We start from the raw sequence: 21,365 nt of genomic DNA, 5'->3' as shown, positions 1-21,365 counted from the left end.
TTTTGATATTCAATTGCATTTCCTTTGTAACCTGCCTGTTTATTTGTGACTTAAATTTCTTTGCGTTGCTCGATCCAGCGAGCTTTCTCTCCACTAAGTCCGTCAATAAGTGCAGATGCAGCCTGCATTTTATTCCTACACATCTCAGCATCATCCACCAATTTCCTGAAAGACAAGGACGCCTGTGTCAGCTACAATCTCTAGATTTAAGTCAACGCAGTCGTGGACATTTTTCAAAAGGGTGCGTCACACCTGTTTCTCTTTCATTGCAGGCGTCGCATTTGGCCTTGACTTTGTCAAACTCTGCGTTGCTTTTCAGCCAGCTGAGTCTCTGCCGCGCACAGCTCGTTATTAGCCACAGTTAGACGGTTCTCTTGAATGGCAAGGTTGGCCTGGAAACAAACAATGCAGTTTATACTGTAGCATAAAAAGGCTTTGGGCTAAAAATGAGGTTAAATCAACCTATTTACCTAAAATGGATTCAAACAGGCTGAGAATAGAGAGTTTTAAATGGCATTATTGGAGAAGAATAGCCGCCTACGACAAATCTAAAATGAAAAAGAAAAAAAAAAAAACAGTCGCCAACATGATGAACTTTAACTTTACCTTGAGTGGCAACACTTCTTTGTTGATGGCAAAGAATGAGGCCATAGCACGAGTCCATGCGAGCAGACCAGCTACACTACCACACACTTTCTTGCATTTTCCATGGTGTAATCCTCCATGTCAAAGTAAGGCTGCAGTAGTTCCACAGTTTCCTCGTTAATGCTGTCCTTTGGGAACTGCTGGAGGCTTGTCAAGAAACCAGAGCCACTCATAAGCTGAAAAGGACAAAACAAAATGAATTCATGCAAATGCCATTTGTGAGGAAGAACACGCCGCTCAGTTTTGCACTCAGAGCAGAATTATCCAGCTGCCATCTTTTCATCCCATCCATCTTCAACTTTAAATCGTGCTGCATTCGCTTTAACCCAAAAGCCAGATGTCAAGACTAATTTGTTCTTGCTTTTTGTTTAGTTAAGTTTACTTAAGAAATCAATTTGATAATAATCCAACTTCTTACAGGCCTTCTTTCATTTCATGAGCTTTCAGGCTACCTACTGTACCTTCTCACATATTAATGCACTTTAAGGGTTTTTAGGTGTGAATTGTGTCCAAATTTACATTTGCATGGGAAGCATCAAAGCTGTAGAACAAATCTCAAAAAAGGCACACCCTGCAGAAGAGAGGAGCAGAGTTGAGTCCGCTGGCTCACTCCACCTCCTAAAACTAATACTGAAAAAAAGGCCTGCAAATGTGGGCTTGAAAAGAGCTGCTGTGTTATATCTCTGTAGTATTTCAACCAAACATGACACATTTAAGACCTCAGGGCACAATGTGTCTCCTTTAATATATGAGTGGAATTCATATATTTATCATTTGCAACAACTGAATTTTTAGAAAAAGGAAATTTGTTACCTTCAGTGCTTCTGACCATGATGGTTTAAGACAGCTTCGTTCTGGATCAACATGTAACAGGGTCTAACTTTTGTTAAATAAAATCAGACAGCAGTCCATGATCCTCATGACCAGGTGTGGAGGCTTGGCCAATTTTCTCACTGTGGCAATGTCAGCTGGCTTGATGTCTGTGGAGTTTTTAAGTATATCATGTAACATATCGTAGAATGCACGGTGTAAATATCTTCAAATAAGTCAGAGATATCTCACATTCAGTTGCAGCTGTAGCTTCTTCTAAAGCTGGCCTGGCAGCCTCCAGCTTTTCCTCAGCTATAGCTTTCTCATACTCTATTCCATCCACAAATTTCTGGGCTCTGTCCTTCACAACTTGGACTCATTCTTCACAATGGTTGCAGCTTTAGCACTGACTGTCCACCTCTGCCAGCACCTTGGTGAATGCAAAAATAACATCTCATGCCTTCAAATGCATCATACGCGTGCGTCCATGGTGTTGAGCTTTCAAACAGCTTTTCAGAAATGACAAAACCTCTGTCAGCTATTCACATCAAACCAGAAGCTAATTTCCACAATTGAACCTATGAATAAACTGATTCTGCTACCTCACTATGTACAGAACTCAAATTGTTCTTAATTTTATGGTTTTACATTACTGTGGAAGTACTGATTGGAGGAAAGTTGCTCATAAACATCCATCCATCATCAATCTTATCTGCAGGTCACAGGAGCTTGGACGTATCTGATTTACCTTGTCAGCTTTGGCAGATGCAATAGCGAGCTCTTTTTCCTTTACTTCAAGATCTTTTGATAATTGAGCCACCGACTTACTGGCCTCCATCAGTTTGTCCAACCCTGGAAATCAGTAACATCTGGTGTAATCTTTTACAGGAGTAGACCATACAAAATCCTCCATAAAGTACACAATCTTTATAAAGACACAACTGCCTTCCTGTTCAAATTCCTTACCAACATTCATGCGCTCTGCCAAAGTGTTGATATAGTTGTGCTTTTCGGCATATAATGTTTTGTAACCATTTATAAAAGAAAGGTAAGATTTAGGGGTGACGTGAGCTCGTCTTCGAAACCTGAGAGATGAACAACATACAGCGTTAGGACTGTGTTTGATAGCGTATGTTTCTGAAACAAATTGGTTTTGTGTAAATGTGATACCTTTCAAAGTAACTTTCACATGTTTCAGATACTTTGTGATGATTAAGTTCCCATGGTGGTCATCACTGAAGTCTTCACATCAGCTGGACAAACCATGTGAAAACTTAGATAAGAAATAGGTGGACACAGCAACCAGAGCCTCATTGGGCCAAGGGGTGAACCAGTCCATTGTGCAGCCGGAAATCAAGCCCGGAAACTTCAGACATCTGGAGCGAAACTTTCTGCCCCACCTTTAAACAAGAGTAGAGTAAAACTCCAATGAAAAGGTTCATTTATGGAGGTAGTTATGGGTGTAAGTGTATATATAATGTCACTGTTGAGCATCTAAACATGGCTGTGAATAAAAAGAGATTTGGAATAAAAGTAGCAAAAGTTTGGGCGGTTGCTTTTGGGTATAAACAGAAAATATACAAAGTTTCAACTTACCGGTGAGAAGCACAGAACAACGTGTAAATTCTTCCTAAACCGAGATATAAAGTAGTCATAAAGATTGTCAAAAGTTGGTGGAATTCGAGGAAACTCCTTTTTCATAACTGGGATCAGGTTCTGGGTGATCTCTTGCATCTCATCTTTTGCAAAAAGATTGGAGACCTGAAACGATTACAACATGGTCAGGACCAGCGAAGCTTTTCCTTTGAGACGTTACATTCTGCCCCACCTCTTTGTTTCAGTCATACAGGACCAATTCCAGTCCGTTTCAATTAGACCTGAAGATTCCAGTGTTCAGTTACACAATCAGCAGATATTCAGATACGCCTTTATACCTTTATGAGATCTCACCTCTCCAGAAGAGAGAATATTGTTGAGGTACTCGAGGAAAGCCTCATCCTTGATTTCGTTGTCTGTAAAAGACGAAGGTGATGCCTTTGCCCTCAGCCCCCGCTGTGTTTATACAACAGTTTCAGGTCATCCATGAAATTACTCATGTTGTATGTTCTAAGTAAGGAAAAATAAACACACATAATTGGAAAGAAGGCCCAGCATTTCACTTTCAGTGCAAATGCAACTACAAACAGCTCATGGCTTCATAGGACACTCATTCTTGTATTTTAAAGGTAGGGTAGGAGATCCTGGATTTGGGTCCAGCGAAGCTGCATTTTGAAAATACACAGGTAAAAAGTCCCAACCCTTTTCTTTCACTTTCCCCCCGAAGGCACGCCTCTAGAGTACATGAACGCGCACGAGCAAGAAGGTGCACGAGCGCTGTTCTGACAGCAAGCATCGATTGTTGCCGTATTTAGTATTTAGTATTTAGTTTATGCTAAACTATACGTTTAATAATGCTAGGTGCTAGCCAAGCTGGCTCTAGTTTAGCTTCCTGCCAAGCTTCTGACGTGTAATTCGTTCACGGAGCAGGGTACGCGCACAGGTGGGGGGGGGGAAGCAGATTGCAGGTGATAGACGGCATCAGAATCCAATCATTGTGAACGGTCCGTTCACAATGATTGCATACTGTTTTTCCTAGATTGTACGTTCTAGAGGCCACTAAAAATTTTCATATTTGTGTCAAAAACTTTTAATTAATTGGTTGCAATGGGGGTGTGAAGAGTATTTCAAGCAATATGTAAAAAAATGTTCCAGAAAAAGATCCCCAACCCGCCTTTAATAGGTACGTTTATCGAATTGAACTTTTTATTTTGTTTCCTACTTTTAAGGATAAAATTAATTGCAGTTAATTAGGGCTGATCTTAGTACTGTATTCATGTGCTTGACCAATCACCCGAGACCCTGGAAGAACGTCTATAGTAGGAGCTCACAGTTTATAGAACTCCTTCTGTGGCGTCTTTAATTTCTACTTTGGAGCGGGAGCTTTCCCAGCATAACGGAGACATGAAGGTGACGTGATAGGTCCAGATGAGGTAAGTGTACAGTGACTGGGTTGAAGGTATGAACACACCACTGGAACCACTACTATCAAAGGGAAGTAAAAAAAACTAAAACAAACAAACCTATTTTAAACATTGCCTATAAGCAATATATAATAAGAAATTATTGTATTATTATTATTTTTTTGAAACAGAGGAATGGACTTAAAGTGACACCTAGGCCGACTGAGACAGGTTTGCAGGTTATATCACTTGAATGCAAGCAGAAAAAAAAGCCCCTGATGGTTCATTGTCCTTTGGGGAGCGCCTCTAACCCTCAGAGAGCCCCAAGAACAGTTTGATCAGTGTGATTAAAGTCCCTACAAACAGAGCTCTCACAACTATGACTCATCTCACTTGGTTAATGTGATCTGGAAGATGCTGTATCCAGCTATGTATGAGGCCAGGCGCGTCAGACTCTGTTTTCCTGATCCTCCCACTCCCACAAGCAGGGCATTTCCATTGTCAGTGCGAATGATTCGTGAGACCTAAAGAGGAGCAAATCTAAAAAGAATCAGTATTATATCTAGCTAGTCCTACAAGAAATGCATCAGCTATACTCGCATTCAGGTGTCACCTTGACAAGATGAGTCATTGCGTCTTTGAAGAAAACCAGATCCAGGGTGGAGCCCCTTACTACCTCATTGTGCTGAGCTTGATACATCACAAGCTTATCTGATAAGAACTGAAAATCTGGCACCTGAAACAAGTTGTTCATACAGATTATGGTGACAGTTTCCTCCATCAACTTACTACCATGAAACTATCAAGCGCTGATGTACGAATTCAGATTTCACACCAGTTCATAGATCTTAGGGGCATCAAAACAGGCATCATCGTCTTCCTCTCCAGTTGGCTCAGGTGCATCTCGGAGGAAGTCCACAAAATACGGCTCAGAATGAAGCTCTTGAACGAGGTTTGGGTCAACGTTGCTCTTGGATGACACGACATACAGCCTTCTCAAACCAATCTCTGTCCTCAGAGCAAATAAACCTGCAACAAAGCAAAGTCTTAGAGTAATGCTTTCTTCCAACTTTTGTTTTTTAACTTAAAAAAGGATTTTACCTGTCTGCTATCACCCTTGTACATTCACACTTGAAAAGAGCCAATAGGGTGGAGATGTCACCACACTCCTCTGCCTTAACGTTTAACATTCCCTGCCAGATCCTGGACAAGTCCCTCAAATTGAAAATGTAGTGGAACTTTGATGGTGTTGGAAGCATTTTGACCTTCAATGTGGTGTCATAAAAACAAGTTAACAAACTTATCAATACCATATACCTATAATCAATTCCTATTATAAACTTCTCATCATATTCCAGGTAAGTACCTTTGTCCACTGCCAAACGATCCTCCCAGCAGACACTAGACATTTAACCATTGCTGATATGCTTGGCTGGAATGCCCTGCATTCATGGAAATATCCAGAGCCAATCACACCTGCACAAAAAGAACATGAAGAAACCGTTAACTGTAAAAATGAAAACTACAGTAATGGAAGCAGAACAAATGTGATTATTTTAGACCAACCTACCAAAGATCTTATCAATGGAGGTGTTGGCTGGCAGAGTGCAGTTGAAGACTGTAAACTGTCTCTTCAGTCTTTGTGGGATGTCATTTCTACCCCCACCAGGGTGGATCATGGCAGCCAGAATCTGTGCATCCTCAATCGTGGTGAAATCTCCTGGTTTATCCAGATTGTACATGCCAGTCATTTCCATCATCTGGCGGACTATCTCATTTGTGATCTGGTTGGATAGCCACATAAAGTAACTCATCAGATTTAAAGCGGACAGATAGACAGGACAGATGTTCATTAAAAAAAAAAAAAGAAAGCAACACCTGATCTCCCCATTCGTTGACAATAGGCATATTTATGTCATCGATGAAGATGGTCATCCTGCGTCCTCCTGGGGGTCCATAGGTGCTGCCAATCCTTTTCTCAATGTAACTTTCCACTGATCGCTGTGTACGAAGAAAGTTTTTGCAAACATGAACCAATGTAGGACTGTAAAAATTCAAGCACAAAAAACATTTTAAAATATCTTTTACCTGATACATCAAGGGCTCTGTGGCAGATGAGAAGTTCAGTGATTTGAACAGATCCGTCTCAGGATCGTATTTCTTTGCATAGCCTTTGATCATCACTGTCTTCGCTTGTCCCTTGTTCACCAATAAGCAGTACGGCCTGTACATATAAAACATTTAGAGTTTAGACAAAAAGTAACATATTTTTAAGTATAAACATTATCTAAATATTCTTTTAAAAACCACAAGATCACCTTGTGTTGTTTGGCAATAGTCTCCAGCAAGAAAGAGGTTCTTGTGTTATCCACATTTGGAACAAGAATGGAGGTGTAGTCAGGCACATGGTCAGTTGGATAGACATATTCCTCCACAAGATTGTTCAGTGACACCATTCACCTAAAACAAAAGTCGCCATTCTTTTTAGTCACATATAAACCCATTCTCATCCCATCGTTGTCAAAGCTGGCGATGTGCTGAACGTATGCACAATGGGTCCTTTCATGTCTGTGCTGTGGCGCACCACTCGAGGCAGTATCAGACATCTAAAGCAAATATTTCTAATACATCTTATTTCACAACAATTAACAACATATAACTGATACTAAAGATTACTCTCAGGGTGGGTATATGCAGTGCGAAGGGGTCCTTAACAAAATCTCCGAATCTGATGCCTCTGAAATGAGACCAGATTCTGTAAACCCTGTTGAGGGTAGCAGGAGGCTGAAGCCTTTAACAGCTGCTATTGGTTAAGAAGGCAGGGACGCTAGAGCGTCCAACACAAGGACTAATACAGAGACGGGACAATCAGACACTCGCAACTACAGTGTAAGCCATGCAGATACAGGGAGGGCACACAAACCCCGCAATAATACCCTTTTTTGCTGTGAAGTGCTAACTTAACCACCATGCCACCACATTCAAATGCTTGTTCACTTTAAACTATACAAAAAAAACATCAAATTGATGCTCTTTTACGTGTCAAATAACTGTACCGTTTGTGTTGACCATGTACTCAAATATAGTCTCTCCCGGCTTGGTTTGAGGCACATCAATTTCGCTTTCATGACCTCTCATGAAGACCTCCAGCTTGTCTCTGTCCTCTAATTCTAAAAGAGCTCCCAGACTCCACATCAGGCAAAAGACAAAGAGGCGCTCAAGGTGCTTGCTTCCAGCAAAGCCCTCTGTCTCCTTGGTTGGGAGGAGGCCCTCCAGCAGATTGACGGACTGAAGAAGGAACATAGTCAAACAATTCAGGCTTCGAGGCATCATCTGATTCTGTTTTTATTCTCAGTCTTTTTTTTTTTTTAAATACACACCTGTATTATGTAGTTACACTCCAAAAGCTCCATTTTGGGTTTAAGGTTTTGCCTCATATACATGTAAACATCCTCAAATGTCTTTTCATATAAACCGATGATGCTCTCTGCCTCTCTAGCAGGGCGCTTCTTGGCCCATCCCTGCAATACAAAAGCAAGTTCTATCTAAGCACTGCTTACAAAGCATTGTTCTTTTTCAGGCAAAAAAAAGTCTTCAACACTTAGATATCACAAAAGTACCTGGAGGATGGGTAGCCAGCTGAGAGCTGAGGAGCTTATAAAAACCATTCCCACACGGGACACAGTAGCAGGGGAGGCATTATCCATGTTGTGCACCTCAAACACCAACTTGCAGGATGGTGACATGACGATGCGGTCACCATTAGCCAGGGTCAGTGTTTTGTTATCATCCAGGACTGAGTTGAGGTTCTCGATCCATATTGCATCAACGGGACCATCCAGCACAATCCAGATGAACTTCCCCTGAAGAGTAAACCCGTCGAAGCAATTAAATGTTTGAGTTCTCCGGCAGCCTCTGGCACTTTGTCAGTCACTAATGAGCCGCTGTCCCACCTACTGGATCAAAAGTGGGCGAGCCAGTGTGTGCCAAGGACAACAGCATCTCCACTGTCATTCCCAGAACTTAAAAGGGGCCTGTTTTGGGGTCCCGTAGGAACAGGAGCCTGGGATTTGCCCCAGCTGCTACCCTCGGACCAGACAAGGGCTAAGTGTAGTTCCGTATGCGGTGGTGTCAATCTGAAAGGTGGGTTTACATGTCAGGGACGAGGTGCTTACGGACCAAGGCAGCTCGGCGGGTCACCGTTTTGTTTTTGTTGTGTTTTGTTTACAACGCACTGTGCAGTAAACCATTACTGGCTGTCTCATGTGACGTCTCATATTTTAGCTCTAAATATGCATGAACTGGCATCTATAGCTTAAGAAAAGTGCTCAGCTTCTGAGCTGACATTTTCATTGTCTTGTTGAAGCCGGGCAGTAATATCGTGCAGATGCAGTATTTAGCATCACATTAAAATTGCAACAACCTTTATATTGTGTTATACTGAATGTAATATGATAAAAATGTCTAAAGTACAATACTATGTATTGCTTAGATATTATTTAATACAATACCGTTTCATTTGGACAGTTTTATATTTTTTCTTAGGATCTCATCTGTATTAATCACAAACACTTTCTTAGCTTAGATGTTGACAAAATGTTGGAATTACCCTTCTTAGCTTTGAGTGACCTCCGCCACAGTGTGGAAAAGATTCCATCAGTCCAATCATTAGTTGCTGCATCCAGACGACCAAACATCTGCGGAGCAGTGATTGCTTTGGGGTTCATGCGCATCTCTCTGTGTGGGGTTCCACATTCACTCAGTGATCTCATAAGAACGTTGATAACCGAGGTCTTCCCGGCCCCACTTGGGCCTAAAGTCATCAGCCCATGGCGCACTCGAGAAGACTCATAAAGCTGACCCAGACAGCAACAGTGATATACCAGTAAGAAAAGTACTTTCCAAAAGCTAACTTTATAATAATTATGCTAAACAACAATTTTAAGGCACCTGAACAAGCTTGAGGTTCCACGGTGGGTGGTTAACGAGACCGGCAAGCTCAACTTGATTAGCAACAGCAGCTTGAAGTTCAGTATATGTGCTGTTGTCCTGCTGGATACCAGGGAACAGGTCATTGATAAGACTAAGGAAGAGGGGCTCATCCTCATCCACCTGAAACACACAGATGGATTTTTTTATTCACAGCACTGTATCCAGTGTACAGAGTATACTTTCACACCCACAATTCAATACAATTCAATATATCACAGCTGTTGGTAAGAACTAAGTTTGTGTGATACCAGTTTGGACAGATTCATGTCACGAAGCACTCTCATGACAGTGCTGGACTCAGTGTCATCAGGTCGAGCTCTTTTACACGCCCCAAGTGTTCTCAACACAGACAGGATGTTCCTTAGTCCAAAGTCATAGTGGACCTGTCAAATAGCAGAGGTTATATGTCAGTAGTTCAATAACCAAACAAAATAGGAATTATGAAATGCTAACAAGATTCTCACCTGTTTTGTGAGTTGCTCCTCACAAAGTTTGTAAAGAACAAAGAATTTCTGTGCTAAGTTAACATTCTCATTGAATCCACAACTGGCTAGTTTGACTCTCATTATAATCTGTCGGAGACAAAAGTGTAGAGGGATGTGTTAGGACCACAGCAAAAAGAAAAACGTTTCTCTCCACAGAAAGAAGCCTTGACCCACCTGCCTGTCTGGCACCATCATGGACACTGTCCTGAACTGCACTTTTAGATTTTCAGGAAGTTCCTGACGGCCTGCATATCCTGGATTCTAGATACAGAGGCATGACATATCTTTGTATATACTGTATATCTAATGTTTTCCATCTAGTTTCAAGGAGTTTCTTTTAATAGGACTGTGTGTTTCCATGTCTTACCATGGTGATAAACAGGTCCGAACTCTGGATTCAAGTTCACGCAGTCTCCGTCCGTAAAAAATGAAAGTGCTTCTGTGTTTCTTTCGTGATGTCAGAACAATTGAGATCTGCTGAGCAGCAACGGAAAGCACTGGCAGGTCGATTCTGTTGAACTCATCGAAGCAGCCCCAGGACCCTGACTGTGCAAGGCCTGGAAAATAAAAACACAATAGGACATCACATAAATGAAACTGTACACCACTGCTCGATGACTTGTTTCATTGCCTAATGTACCTTTATATATCCTGCCGAGTCCTCTGAAGTCCATTTGGTCCGAGCAGTTGAAGACCACAAACGTACTTGCCAAGGCAACGACCCATGTCTTTGGTGGTTTCAGTCTTACCGGTGCCGGCTGGCCCAGCAGGAGCTCCTCCATACTCATGCCCAGAGCCTGGGCCAGTGTGATATAACACCTTTGTAGAAAAAAAAACTGTTCTTGAATGCAACATAGGAATTAAAAACCTACAAGCAAAGTTGACTTATTACAGCAAGTTGCTTATAAAAATCAATTTATCTCTTTTCTTGCTGTCAGTCAGAGGGGTGATGACCAGCCGATCAGTACAGCCTAAGAACTCGTTCTGATAGATGAAGTCGACATTAGTTATGGATACAATGACTTTGTCCAGATCCTCCTTGAAAGTAAAATCTGCTCTGCTTCAGCCATTCAAAGTCGCTGATACATTTCACACGCTTCTTTACCTGCAAACAAAGCGGAGCTTAACTCAAGTGTTTTACAGAAAGAAAAGAACAGACATTTACTGAAGAAAAAAACCTTACCAGGTCATTAAAAATGTCACTCTGGTGCACATGAATTGTGACAAGTGTTTCATATTTGACTCTGTCAAATTTGCTCAGGTCATAGGTGGTTTGTTTAATGAGCATGCTGAGTAGGTTGTGAAAACCTCTTTTTCGTAAGAGGCATGATCTCCTTCTTATCGGCAGCGATTCTTAGGGCCTCTTCAGAATCTCTTGTCCCAAAGCATCTGGATTCCTAACAAGCCCACCTTAAAACACACAAGGCAGAATAAAATGAATCTTGGGAACTCTATGAATATAGAAATCAATTATGATACCATCGTATCTCTCAAAACTACGGAAGCCCAGAGCGGACGTGGTACGTATAAACTTTTTTTTTTGATGGTTTTCTCCAGATAACGAGATAATTATCTCGTTATCTGGAGAAAACGATTATTGTTTTCTGGAAATGATCGAAAACCATCAAACAAAAGTTTATACGTACCACGTCCGCTCTGGGCTTCCGTACAAAACTCCAAAGATATTCACACTTGTTATTTAAAAAACTTTTTTCCACAAAGGAGGAAAGTTGTGTCATAGATTTAGTACAAGACTGAAGCTGTGGAGAAAATCTATAACAAAAGCAAATATCACACAGTACAACCTGCTGGAGGTGCAAGCCATGGCGACCTGATAGATACTGGCTTGCATTAGAATCAACCTGCTAAATGTATTTCCAAGCGGCCACAATGTTGTCTACTCACCTGTGCTTGATATTTGTCAAGGAAAGTGAGAAGGTCAAAGTCCTTCATCGTTTATCTCTAGATCTGAAGCTCTGATGATGGAGTGTAAGGAGGCTTGCTGTTGCAGCAGCAACAGCTCTTCCAAGCCAGAGCTCCACAGCTCCCTGCGCCATGACACATTTGTCCAGCTGAAAGCAGAAATACACGTTTATCAAACTGCAATTATCAAAGACTTCTAAAAACCGAAGAATTGATACACCCAAGCAATGTTACAGATTAAACTACCAAAGATTAGAATCTTTTTTTTTTTTTTTTTCCCATACACAAACTGTAAAAGGGATTTACAGCCCCAATTTCAATATAGTCGGGACACTCTGTTGAAATTAGGTCAAAGAAAACATAAATGTTGAAAGTGAGACATTTTACTGTTTAATGAAATATTTTGAACTTGATGGTAGCAAAATGTCTCAAATAAGTTGGGAAGGGATCTGCAATAGGCTGGAAAAGCAAGTGCTACTAAAAGGAAACAGCTGGAGGGAACGTGTAGCAGCTGGATATGACTGGGTATTGGAAAAGCCCCTTAAAGTAGCAGGGAGCAGGGGGTCAGCAACCTGCAAAAAAAACTATGTCAACAAATGTTGGAGCAATTTCAGAACACTGTTCCTCAAAGTAGCACAATATTTCATTGTCTACTGCAGTGTTTTTCAAACCTGGTCCTCGGGGACCACTGCCCCGCATGTTTTAGAGGTTTCCTGCTCCAACACACCTGATTGAAATGATCAGCTCGTTATCAGGCAACTGCAGAGCTTGTACTGGTCTACAGTACAAAATATCATTCAAAGATTGATAGAATCTATCTATGTAGAATCTCTGTCGTCGTTGGGCCCTCAGGCAGCTCTGTATTACAAACTTTTTACAATAATTTTTGTCATGGAAATCACTACATGTGCTCAGGAACACTTCCAGAAACCACTGTCTGTGAGAACAGCTTGCCTTGCCATGCACAAATGCAAGTAAGAAGCTCTATCATGCAAAGAAGAAACCTATGTGAATGCCATCCAGAAACGCTGCCATCTTCTCTGGACCATGGTTCATTTAGAGTGAACTGAGGAAACAGTGTCGAATTGTTTTGTCATTAGACAAATCAAAATTTAAAATTCTTTTTAGAAATCACAGACGCTGCGTCCTCCGGACAAAGAAGGAGTGGGACCATCCATGAGATTTGTAAATCACTGCATTCCGTTTTTAATTATACATTAAACAGTGGTCAAACCTTTTAGGAATTGGGGCTGTACAATGGAATATTTTTACATGTTGAGAAAACCAAAATGAATCAGTTAAACTCTTTAAAAGCACACGACATACCGGTAATTTCTCCCCTTCCTGTGAGAGAACGGCCAAAATCTTGTTATATTCCGTTGGATGAAACTCTGCTTCGTTGACATTGTCAAACACTCCAAGGAGATGAGACTGAAACACAATTGTATCAAAATTGACTTTTGTCAAGTGATAAAATGTCAACTTGAAAGTTATCCAAGTAAAACTTAAAGAGGTCATAGTGATTATTTGAATTTTCATTTTAAGACATCATGCAAACATTCAGATGTATGGGCTGTAATTTATATTAATTAAAACAATAACTGAATACATAAATAAATGAATTTAAAAATGATATATATCTATATATAGGTATATGTATATCCATATATTCATAAATGAGAGTCGCTGGCTTGTCCAAGGATTTCCAAAAGAGATGGATCGGATACAAAGAAGAATCTTGGAAAAAGGAGCCTCTTCTTCTCAAGGTAACTGTTAAATTAGAAATACGTAACATCAACACCCACTGCACTGGTATAACAACAATCTATTTAATTCTGCACATCTTATTTTTTGAGTCAATCTAAAGTATTTGGACTAATGTTGTTCGTAAAGAATTACCCTGCAAGAGATTTCTGACAGAGCTCTAGCTGTTTCTGAAGCTCGGGTAGGTGATGCCCTAACATTGGGTCACCCACACAGCAGTCCACCACTTTTGGCACCTTCTGAGCACGCTGCATGACCTTAATCCAGGACTTGTCGATATCTTGAAAGCGTTTTGCCTCCTGTAATAGAAAAAAAAAGGGCAGTTTGAATTTTACTTAAGGAAGCATTCTAAGGTGTAGTTTTCCCCAGGATAGAAAGCATGAACTGCACCTGTGGGAGGTCTTTGGCGATGTCACCCCCAACAAACACAGCTTCCAAGTAGATCCACAAGTTTTGCACAATAACCCACTGTTCAATGACTTCCGATGATGTTGAAAGATTGGAGAGCCAATCCTGGATCTCTGTTTTGTAGTATGCACTGTACCTGTACAAAGCAGATAAGGACACAAGCTACTTAAAACTTTAAAGGTGTTGTAAAATGCTGTTGGTAAATGTCAAATCTGTTAAGAACAAGATAAGTTTATTTCTACTTCTTCCTCTTTAACTAAGTGCGTACATTCACTTTAGTTTAACAGACTTTCATTATATTGTTCCGGAGTTCAAGGCTCCTTAGGAACTGATTTAATCAGTGGAATGTAAATCTGAAGCTGTTGTTAACTTGTATTACCTGTTGCTTAGCAGTGAGCCCAGTACCATCAAGCTATCCTCCAGGATGGTAAGAATCTCTGCTGTCTCTGCCCCCTTCAGCATTAGTTCTCCTCTATCCTTGAATGTCATCAAACTAAGGGTCTGACCAGACCACAAGTCTTTTACCTGTGACAATTTGGCCTCAATATCCTTCTCTTTTACAGCAGATATGGAGATGTCCTATGAATGAAGAAAGCCAGGCTAAGGAGGTTAGACACATACAAAAAGAAGAAATATTGTTGCTAGAACTGTGGAATTAAATGTATTCAAACTTCCAGCGAACCTCAATATCATCCTTGTACTTCAGCAAAGGGGCTTCCATGATGTTCTTCAGCATAAAGGTTTTGGACTCCACCTCAAATTGGTGTCCAGTTAAGTCTCCAATCCGGTCCCAGTGTCTCCGCATCATGGATTTGTTTGCCATCAATTCCAGCAGCGGGCACGACTCATTGAAATCATCAATGGTCCTCTTTAGGTCAAGGAAGGCTTGCCAGTCCTTTAGTGCTTTGGGCAGCTTCCGGCACCTACAAATAGAGATGATAAACAATATATCTATCACAGGAATACAAAAGAAATCAAAAATACAATGCTGGCACAAAGCAGGTTGTAATGGCTCAGAAATACTCCACCTATTCTGAAATTCCACAAGTTCTGCATTGATCTTTTCAATGTCCACGTCTGTCCACAGGATTTTATAGTACCCACTGATCTTACTCATCACTGTATCATACAGGCCGTAGAGTTTCCGAAGCAGCTCAAGCTCTTTTCTAAAAAAAAAAAAGGAAAAATCCTTAAAAGATATTACAATCTTTGTTAGTTAATATTAATGGAATTTTCATTGATGGCTCTGATAGAAAGCTTTGTCAGGATAGTAACAAACTTCTTCTGGTGTAGAAAGTTATTCTCCGTAACAGGTAAGCCGAGAAGTTGCTCCCCAGAAGTATATGTGGTGAAATTTCTCCACAGTTCATCAAATCTAGCCTGAGTAAAAAGAACATTTTTTGGCAATAAAATTAGATTCAGCAAACGAGAAGAAAACTGCCATGTTTATAAAACCAAAACCAAAATTCAAATTAAATGTAATTTCACATTTTTGTACTGCTGTTTCATGTAGTTTGTAGTCTTTTGATTTGAATTTCTTTTCAATTTGTCTTTATAAGTCTCTATCAAAATAGATTATCTTCCACTCAAAATAAAGCTAAAGGCTTTTCTTCTTCTTCCTCACATGTTTTAAGCGTAAAACATTAACTGGAATATAGAACGGTGAGAGTGAGCAGTAATGGTACCTGAAAGGCTTGCAGCTGCCTGCTGGCTACTTGTGGAGGAATTCCTTCAACCATTGGGCCTTCCTGAAATGCAGGATCATATGAGCTGATAAGAACGTCTACATTTTTCCAAACACCCATAGAAACAAGGTCATTCACAGATTACTTACAGAGTCGTATTCTTCCTTAAAAGAGTAAACATCCTTCTCGAAAACAGCAACACATTCCACAAGGTTTCGTTTGAACTTGGGCTGCATGCAAACCAGCTCATCTTGCACTGATCTCTGAGAAAATCCGAGTTCAAAATTCATTATCGAAGCTTTGTTACAGAGGAACACATCATGAAAAAAATCATTTAAAGAAAAAAGCCTGAATGTCTTGATAGTACTAACAGCTTTAGACTGAAGTTGTGTGAAGAGATGCCTCAGATTGTACACTCCTTCTGCTTCTCTTTTGGTCACTTCTGCTTCATTTTTGGTCAATATTTCAAAGGCTTCCTGTAAACAACATTATTTCATGTTTCTTATCAGTCTGCAATGTTTGCAACTGTAAAGGTCAAAGAGGGAGCTCTGCTTAAGGTACTGTATATGTCTAAAAAAACGAATGACCGTCCTAGTCATACCTCAATAGAAATTAATGTCATATCAGTCTGAATTTCAGCATCTCGAAGCTTTGACAGGGTGCCCATGGCATGACGCACATCTTCCAGATTAGAAACAGAATGCGATACTTGTACAAGGTATTTGTTGATGTGTAAACTGATGTTAATCATTTTCTTCTTGTAATCCTCCTTCAAGTATCTGCAGATCAGTTTCTTCCAGGCTTTGGTCTCAGCCATCAATGCCTTCTTTAATAAACCTAAAAAAAGGAAAGAGAAAGAATTTCCCATGTAAAGCTTGAATCACTCCTTTAAAAGACCAAATTAAAAAAAAAAACTAGCAAAGGCTAACATGTGACGGTACAACCAATATCATGGGTTTTCCAATCAGCATTTACCCTGAAAAAGATTGTACACCCTCCTTCAGTTTTAAGGTTTAACAGATCATAATGGATAAATCCTCTGATCCTTACCAGGCCGTAGATACAGTGCCTTGTGAAAGTATTCGGCCCCCTTGAACATTTCAACCTTTTGCCACATTTCAGGCTTCAAACATAAAGATATAACATTTTATTTTTTTGTGAAGAATCAACAACAAGTGGGACACAATCGTGAAGTGGAATGAAATTTATTGGATGTGTCAAACTTTTTTAACAAATAAATAACTGAAAAGTGGGGCGTGCAATATTATTCGGCCCCTTTACTTTCAGTGCAGCAAACTCAGGCCACAGTTACACATAGCCGGGTATTTAGAGAAACGAATATTTCCCCCCCTCCGTTTTCAATAATAACATCGTGCACACAACATCGTTTTCAAAAAACTTGTCATTTACATCAACCCGCATAAAAGCGCGAATAAAGCCATGCAAGCCAATCAAAATCCTCAGAATCGAGGACTTTCCTCATGTGAAGGAGGAGGTAACGCGAGCAAATATCACAACAAAACTGAAGGCAATAAGAGGGAAATATAGACAGTCAGTGGATACTGGACGCAGGAGAGCCACGGAAAAGTGATGCTCCTCTATTTTGAACTGTGCGAGCAGGTTTGGGGTGGCAAATGCAATAAGGCCAGAATCGTTTGCACAAACGTAAAAATTAGTAGAACTTTAACATCATCCATGATAATCCTGATCAGTAGCCAAACAAACTGTAAACATAAGGCGCTCGCATGACGTTAAGCATTTTCTGGCGCATAATGTGACGTTTAAGAACCTAGAACGCCGTTTCTCCCAGTTGACACGGCAACACATAACCGGCGTTATCAGACATCTCCACTTTGGCCGGAGGTTTTAGAAATAATCGTTTTCTGTGATAAAAACGGGGTTTTGGTGTAAATGAGAGGCCAAACTGCAGGAAAATATCTGCGTCTTCCTATTGTGTAAACGGGGCCTCTCTCCAGAAGTTCAGTGAGGATCTCTGAATGATCCAATGTTGTCCCAAATGACTGATGATGATAAACAGAATCCACCTGTGTGTAATCAAGTCTCCGTAGAAATGCAGCTGCTCTGTGATAGTCTCAGGGTTCTGTTCAAAGCGCAGAGAGCATCATGAACACCAAGGAACACACCAGGCAGGTCCGAGATACTGTTGTGGAGAAGTTTAAAGCCGGATTTGGATACAAAAAGTAGGGATGGCCGGTGAAGCCTCATGAAGCTTCCACAGAGTTCATCTGATTGTGCCAGGAAATGAACCAAAGTTTCGGGGCTTTGAAACCACACAGAACAGTGGAATCTGGTGGTGCACCGCAAGTATCATCTGCTTCAACCAGCCTCATTGTCCTTGTTATACTTTAATATGTACAAAATAAAAAGCGTAAAAGAAAGAAAATTGTGATTTTATATGACAAGTGCTTGTGTTACATTGAAAGTGGCTAGTAGTTCTACTAGAACTACTAGCCACCGTACCTTGAAACCTTTATCTTCCACAATAGAAAATGGTTGCACATCCATAACAATCATATCCACCCACACAGAATCAAGCTTTTGCTTCCTTGACACTACAAAAATAAAATTCTGCATATCAAGAAAATAAACGCAGGGCAAACTTGTAAAATGCTGGATTCAAACTCATAACCTTTGGATGCAAAAGCCACTAAGCTAATCACTGAGCTATCAGTTAAGTGACTGCGTCAACCCACCATCTACATGATGTCTAGTTAAAGACATCATCCATAGCTAAGAATAATAGTACACTTTAGTTGTTTTAAATAATTCAGAAACACTTTGCGTAATTAACACACCTTTCTGTCAGAACACAGACAGAGAGGCGTTTGGTACACGGGACACAGCTGTGTAATAATGGCCGCAAGCGCTTTGTTTGTGATATGTGCTAAATAAACAAGTCCAAAATGAATGTATTGTCCTACATAACTTAGATTCTTAAATGTGCTGCCCCCTTATTTTAAGAAGAGAACTATATTAGCATGCATACCCATAATAATAATAAAGCTTATATTTACACTTGAAAAACAAAAACTAGCAAACATCTTACATCACACAATAGTATATTGTACAATAGTAGGGGTGGGCGGTATGGCCTAAAATGTATACCCCGGTAAAATTTGAGCCACTGACGGTATACGGTATATACCGCGGTATGGTACTTTTGTATATAAATTACAACAGAACAGTTTCTCAGTGGTTACCATAGCACCAAATAAACACTTTCAATCAGGATGTTTGCAGCAATATTAAATTAAATTTATTGTGCAAAACAGAAAACACAGGAAATATAAAAAAATTTATACGTTATATTTATATTTAAAAAACAAGAAAAGGTACATTTCCTCGAATAAACTCTGTGAGAGAAAAGCCGCTGCCTCTTGGATAACGGAACTTTCATAGGCGCCTTCCACTTATTCAACATGCTCAAATATGCGTCATGTTTCAGACACCCCATTTGTGCATGTTAAACTGCTTGTTAATACGATGAGTGTTTTATTACTTTCCATGTCTTCCAAAAGAGAAAATAATCAGGATTTTGAGGATGTTACCGTTACACACCAGCTGAGACGCAGGGTAGCAAAACATTATGGGCGTGAAAACAAAACTTAGAAAATCGGCTTGGCGCATGCGCAAAACCACAAAGTAGCAAATCTCGACAAGTAGGAGAAATCGACAGAACACCGGCTTTGACTCGTTTCATATTCCGGAGCATGGTTAGCCCGCAGGTGGTAAAACAAATTACTCGTGTTACCTTGTCTTGCGATTACTGTCGCATGGCATATCCAAGCGGATGTTCAAAACTTTGCATTACTGCCATCTACAGGACTCATGAGCTATTGCGGTATAAGGTATGGCAAAAAAATCTCTACCGTTGGTGAAAAATACCGCATAAGGTATGATACCGTGCATACCGCCTACCCCTATACAATAGTATCACCTTATTAGGAGAAACCAAGGTGAAGTGATCCCAAGCCACAAAACGTTTCTTGCCAGAAGCCATGGAAAAGAGCAATGAATTGAATTCAATTCTGACAGGGCAACAGAACTGGTTGGGAAACCAGTTTGGGATTCATTCTCCTTTTATAGAGAATAGCGCGCCCAAGTGTTCAAACGATGAGAGACCTCTGAACCGTGGTTCCACCAAACAATGCATTCGGCGCTTCGGACGTCATCAATCACGTGATTAGCGCCATTTCATACACGCCCCGGAACATTGTGCCGAACCACTTTGCTTCACGAAGATGAAACGAGCGCCGAAGCGTCCGTGTCAAACGAGCCATCCCTAACAAAAAGATTTCCCAAGCTTCCCAAGGAGCACTGTGCAAGCAATCATACTGAAATGAAAGGAGTATCAGACCACTGCAAATCTACCAAGACCCGGCCGTCCCTCTAAACTTTCATCTGGAACAAGGAGAAGACTGATCAGAGATGCAGCCAAGAGGCCCATGATCACTCTGGATGAACTGCAGAGATCTACAGCTGAGGTGGGAGAGTCTGTCCATAGGACAACAATCACACGTACACTGCACAAATCTGGCCTTTATGGAAGAGTGGTAAGAAGAAAGCCATTTCTCAAAGATATCCATAAAAAGTGTTGTTTAAAGTTTGCCTCAAGCCACCTGGGAGACACACCAAACATGTGGAAGAAGGTGCTCTGGTCAGATGAAACCAAAATCCAACTGTTTGGCCACAATGCAAAACGATATGTTTGGCGTAAAAGCAACACAGCTCATCACCCTGAACACACCATCCCCACTGTCAAACATGGTGGTGGCAGCATCATGGTTTGGGCCGGCTTTTTGTCAGCAGGGACAGGGAGGATGGTCAAAATTGATGGGAAGATGGATGGGGCCAAATACAGGACCATTCTGGAAGAAAACCTGTTGGAGTTTGCAAGAGACCTGAGACTGGGACGGAGATTTATCTTCCAACAAGACAATGATCCAAAACATAAAGCCAAATCTACAATGGAATGGTTCACAAATAAACGTATCTAGGTGTTGGAATGGCCAAGTCAAAGTCCAGACCTGAATCCAATCGAGAATCTGTGGAAAGAGCTGAAGACTGCTGTTCACAAACGCTCTCCATCCAACCTCACTGAGCTCGAGCTGTTTTGCAAGGAAGAATGGGCAAGAATTTCAGTCTCTCAATGTGCAAAACTGATAGAGACATACCCCAAGCAACTTGCAGCTGTAATTGCAGCTAAAGGCGGTGCAGTTTTTTATTTGTTAAAAACGTTTGACACATTGAAATTAGTTTCATTCCACTTCACGATTGTGTCCCACTTGTTGTTTTCTTCACAAAAAAAATAAATTTTCAATCTTTGTGTGAAGCCTGAAATGTGGCAAAAGGTTGAAAAGTTCAAGGCAGCATAGAAGTAAAAAAGAAAAAAAAAAACAACAGCTTACCTGTTGAAAGTTCAGTAGACCCAAAAACAATCTCAGGCTTGATAGCATCAATGTCTTGCTCAACTGAGTCGTAGTACTGGATTTCAGATTTAATCTGAATCAGGGATGGATTGCTACCCATAAATTCCTGTAAAAAAAAAAAATGAAGACAATTAAACCGTTATCATTATAGGGGAAAAAACAGCCAACATGTCTTCTAGGGAAAACAAACCTGGACTTTGAGGT

At 40.6% G+C, this 21,365-nt stretch overlaps 1 protein-coding gene across 1 annotated transcript in view; it reads right to left on the bottom strand.

The window, feature by feature from the left end:
• LOC142376954 (dynein axonemal heavy chain 8-like) overlaps window positions 1-21,365 on the bottom strand; it is a 54,077-nt gene that overhangs the window by 7,791 nt on the left and 24,921 nt on the right. The window contains 61 exon segments of the mRNA XM_075460675.1: window positions 65-165; window positions 253-392; window positions 607-704; window positions 707-821; window positions 1,459-1,625; window positions 1,708-1,885; window positions 2,204-2,307; window positions 2,422-2,540; window positions 2,626-2,672; window positions 2,674-2,730; window positions 2,732-2,855; window positions 3,026-3,216; window positions 3,406-3,474; window positions 3,476-3,511; window positions 3,513-3,561; window positions 4,848-4,978; window positions 5,068-5,190; window positions 5,290-5,415; window positions 5,417-5,483; window positions 5,556-5,719; window positions 5,821-5,930; window positions 6,025-6,238; window positions 6,333-6,455; window positions 6,543-6,647; window positions 6,649-6,678; window positions 6,773-6,900; window positions 6,903-6,914; window positions 7,511-7,742; window positions 7,835-7,975; window positions 8,075-8,320; window positions 9,068-9,310; window positions 9,405-9,566; window positions 9,695-9,829; window positions 9,911-10,018; window positions 10,106-10,192; window positions 10,299-10,313; window positions 10,315-10,356; window positions 10,358-10,488; window positions 10,572-10,629; window positions 10,631-10,713; window positions 10,716-10,752; window positions 10,865-10,975; window positions 10,977-11,036; window positions 11,115-11,228; window positions 11,230-11,310; window positions 11,312-11,341; window positions 11,837-11,881; window positions 11,883-11,957; window positions 11,959-12,003; window positions 13,181-13,298; window positions 13,529-13,624; window positions 13,754-13,917; window positions 14,009-14,162; window positions 14,406-14,605; window positions 14,709-14,949; window positions 15,055-15,192; window positions 15,306-15,406; window positions 15,712-15,774; window positions 15,861-15,974; window positions 16,313-16,548; window positions 21,141-21,267. Coding sequence (XP_075316790.1) covers window positions 65-165; window positions 253-392; window positions 607-704; window positions 707-821; window positions 1,459-1,625; window positions 1,708-1,885; window positions 2,204-2,307; window positions 2,422-2,540; window positions 2,626-2,672; window positions 2,674-2,730; window positions 2,732-2,855; window positions 3,026-3,216; window positions 3,406-3,474; window positions 3,476-3,511; window positions 3,513-3,561; window positions 4,848-4,978; window positions 5,068-5,190; window positions 5,290-5,415; window positions 5,417-5,483; window positions 5,556-5,719; window positions 5,821-5,930; window positions 6,025-6,238; window positions 6,333-6,455; window positions 6,543-6,647; window positions 6,649-6,678; window positions 6,773-6,900; window positions 6,903-6,914; window positions 7,511-7,742; window positions 7,835-7,975; window positions 8,075-8,320; window positions 9,068-9,310; window positions 9,405-9,566; window positions 9,695-9,829; window positions 9,911-10,018; window positions 10,106-10,192; window positions 10,299-10,313; window positions 10,315-10,356; window positions 10,358-10,488; window positions 10,572-10,629; window positions 10,631-10,713; window positions 10,716-10,752; window positions 10,865-10,975; window positions 10,977-11,036; window positions 11,115-11,228; window positions 11,230-11,310; window positions 11,312-11,341; window positions 11,837-11,881; window positions 11,883-11,957; window positions 11,959-12,003; window positions 13,181-13,298; window positions 13,529-13,624; window positions 13,754-13,917; window positions 14,009-14,162; window positions 14,406-14,605; window positions 14,709-14,949; window positions 15,055-15,192; window positions 15,306-15,406; window positions 15,712-15,774; window positions 15,861-15,974; window positions 16,313-16,548; window positions 21,141-21,267 — 6,961 coding nt within the window.

The sequence above is a fragment of the Odontesthes bonariensis genome, chromosome 3 (genome assembly GCF_027942865.1).
Source record: "Odontesthes bonariensis isolate fOdoBon6 chromosome 3, fOdoBon6.hap1, whole genome shotgun sequence".
Taxonomy (NCBI): domain Eukaryota; kingdom Metazoa; phylum Chordata; class Actinopteri; order Atheriniformes; family Atherinopsidae; genus Odontesthes; species Odontesthes bonariensis.
Note: the sequence above shows the minus strand (reverse complement) of the source record. Positions and strands in the feature narration are given on the sequence as shown.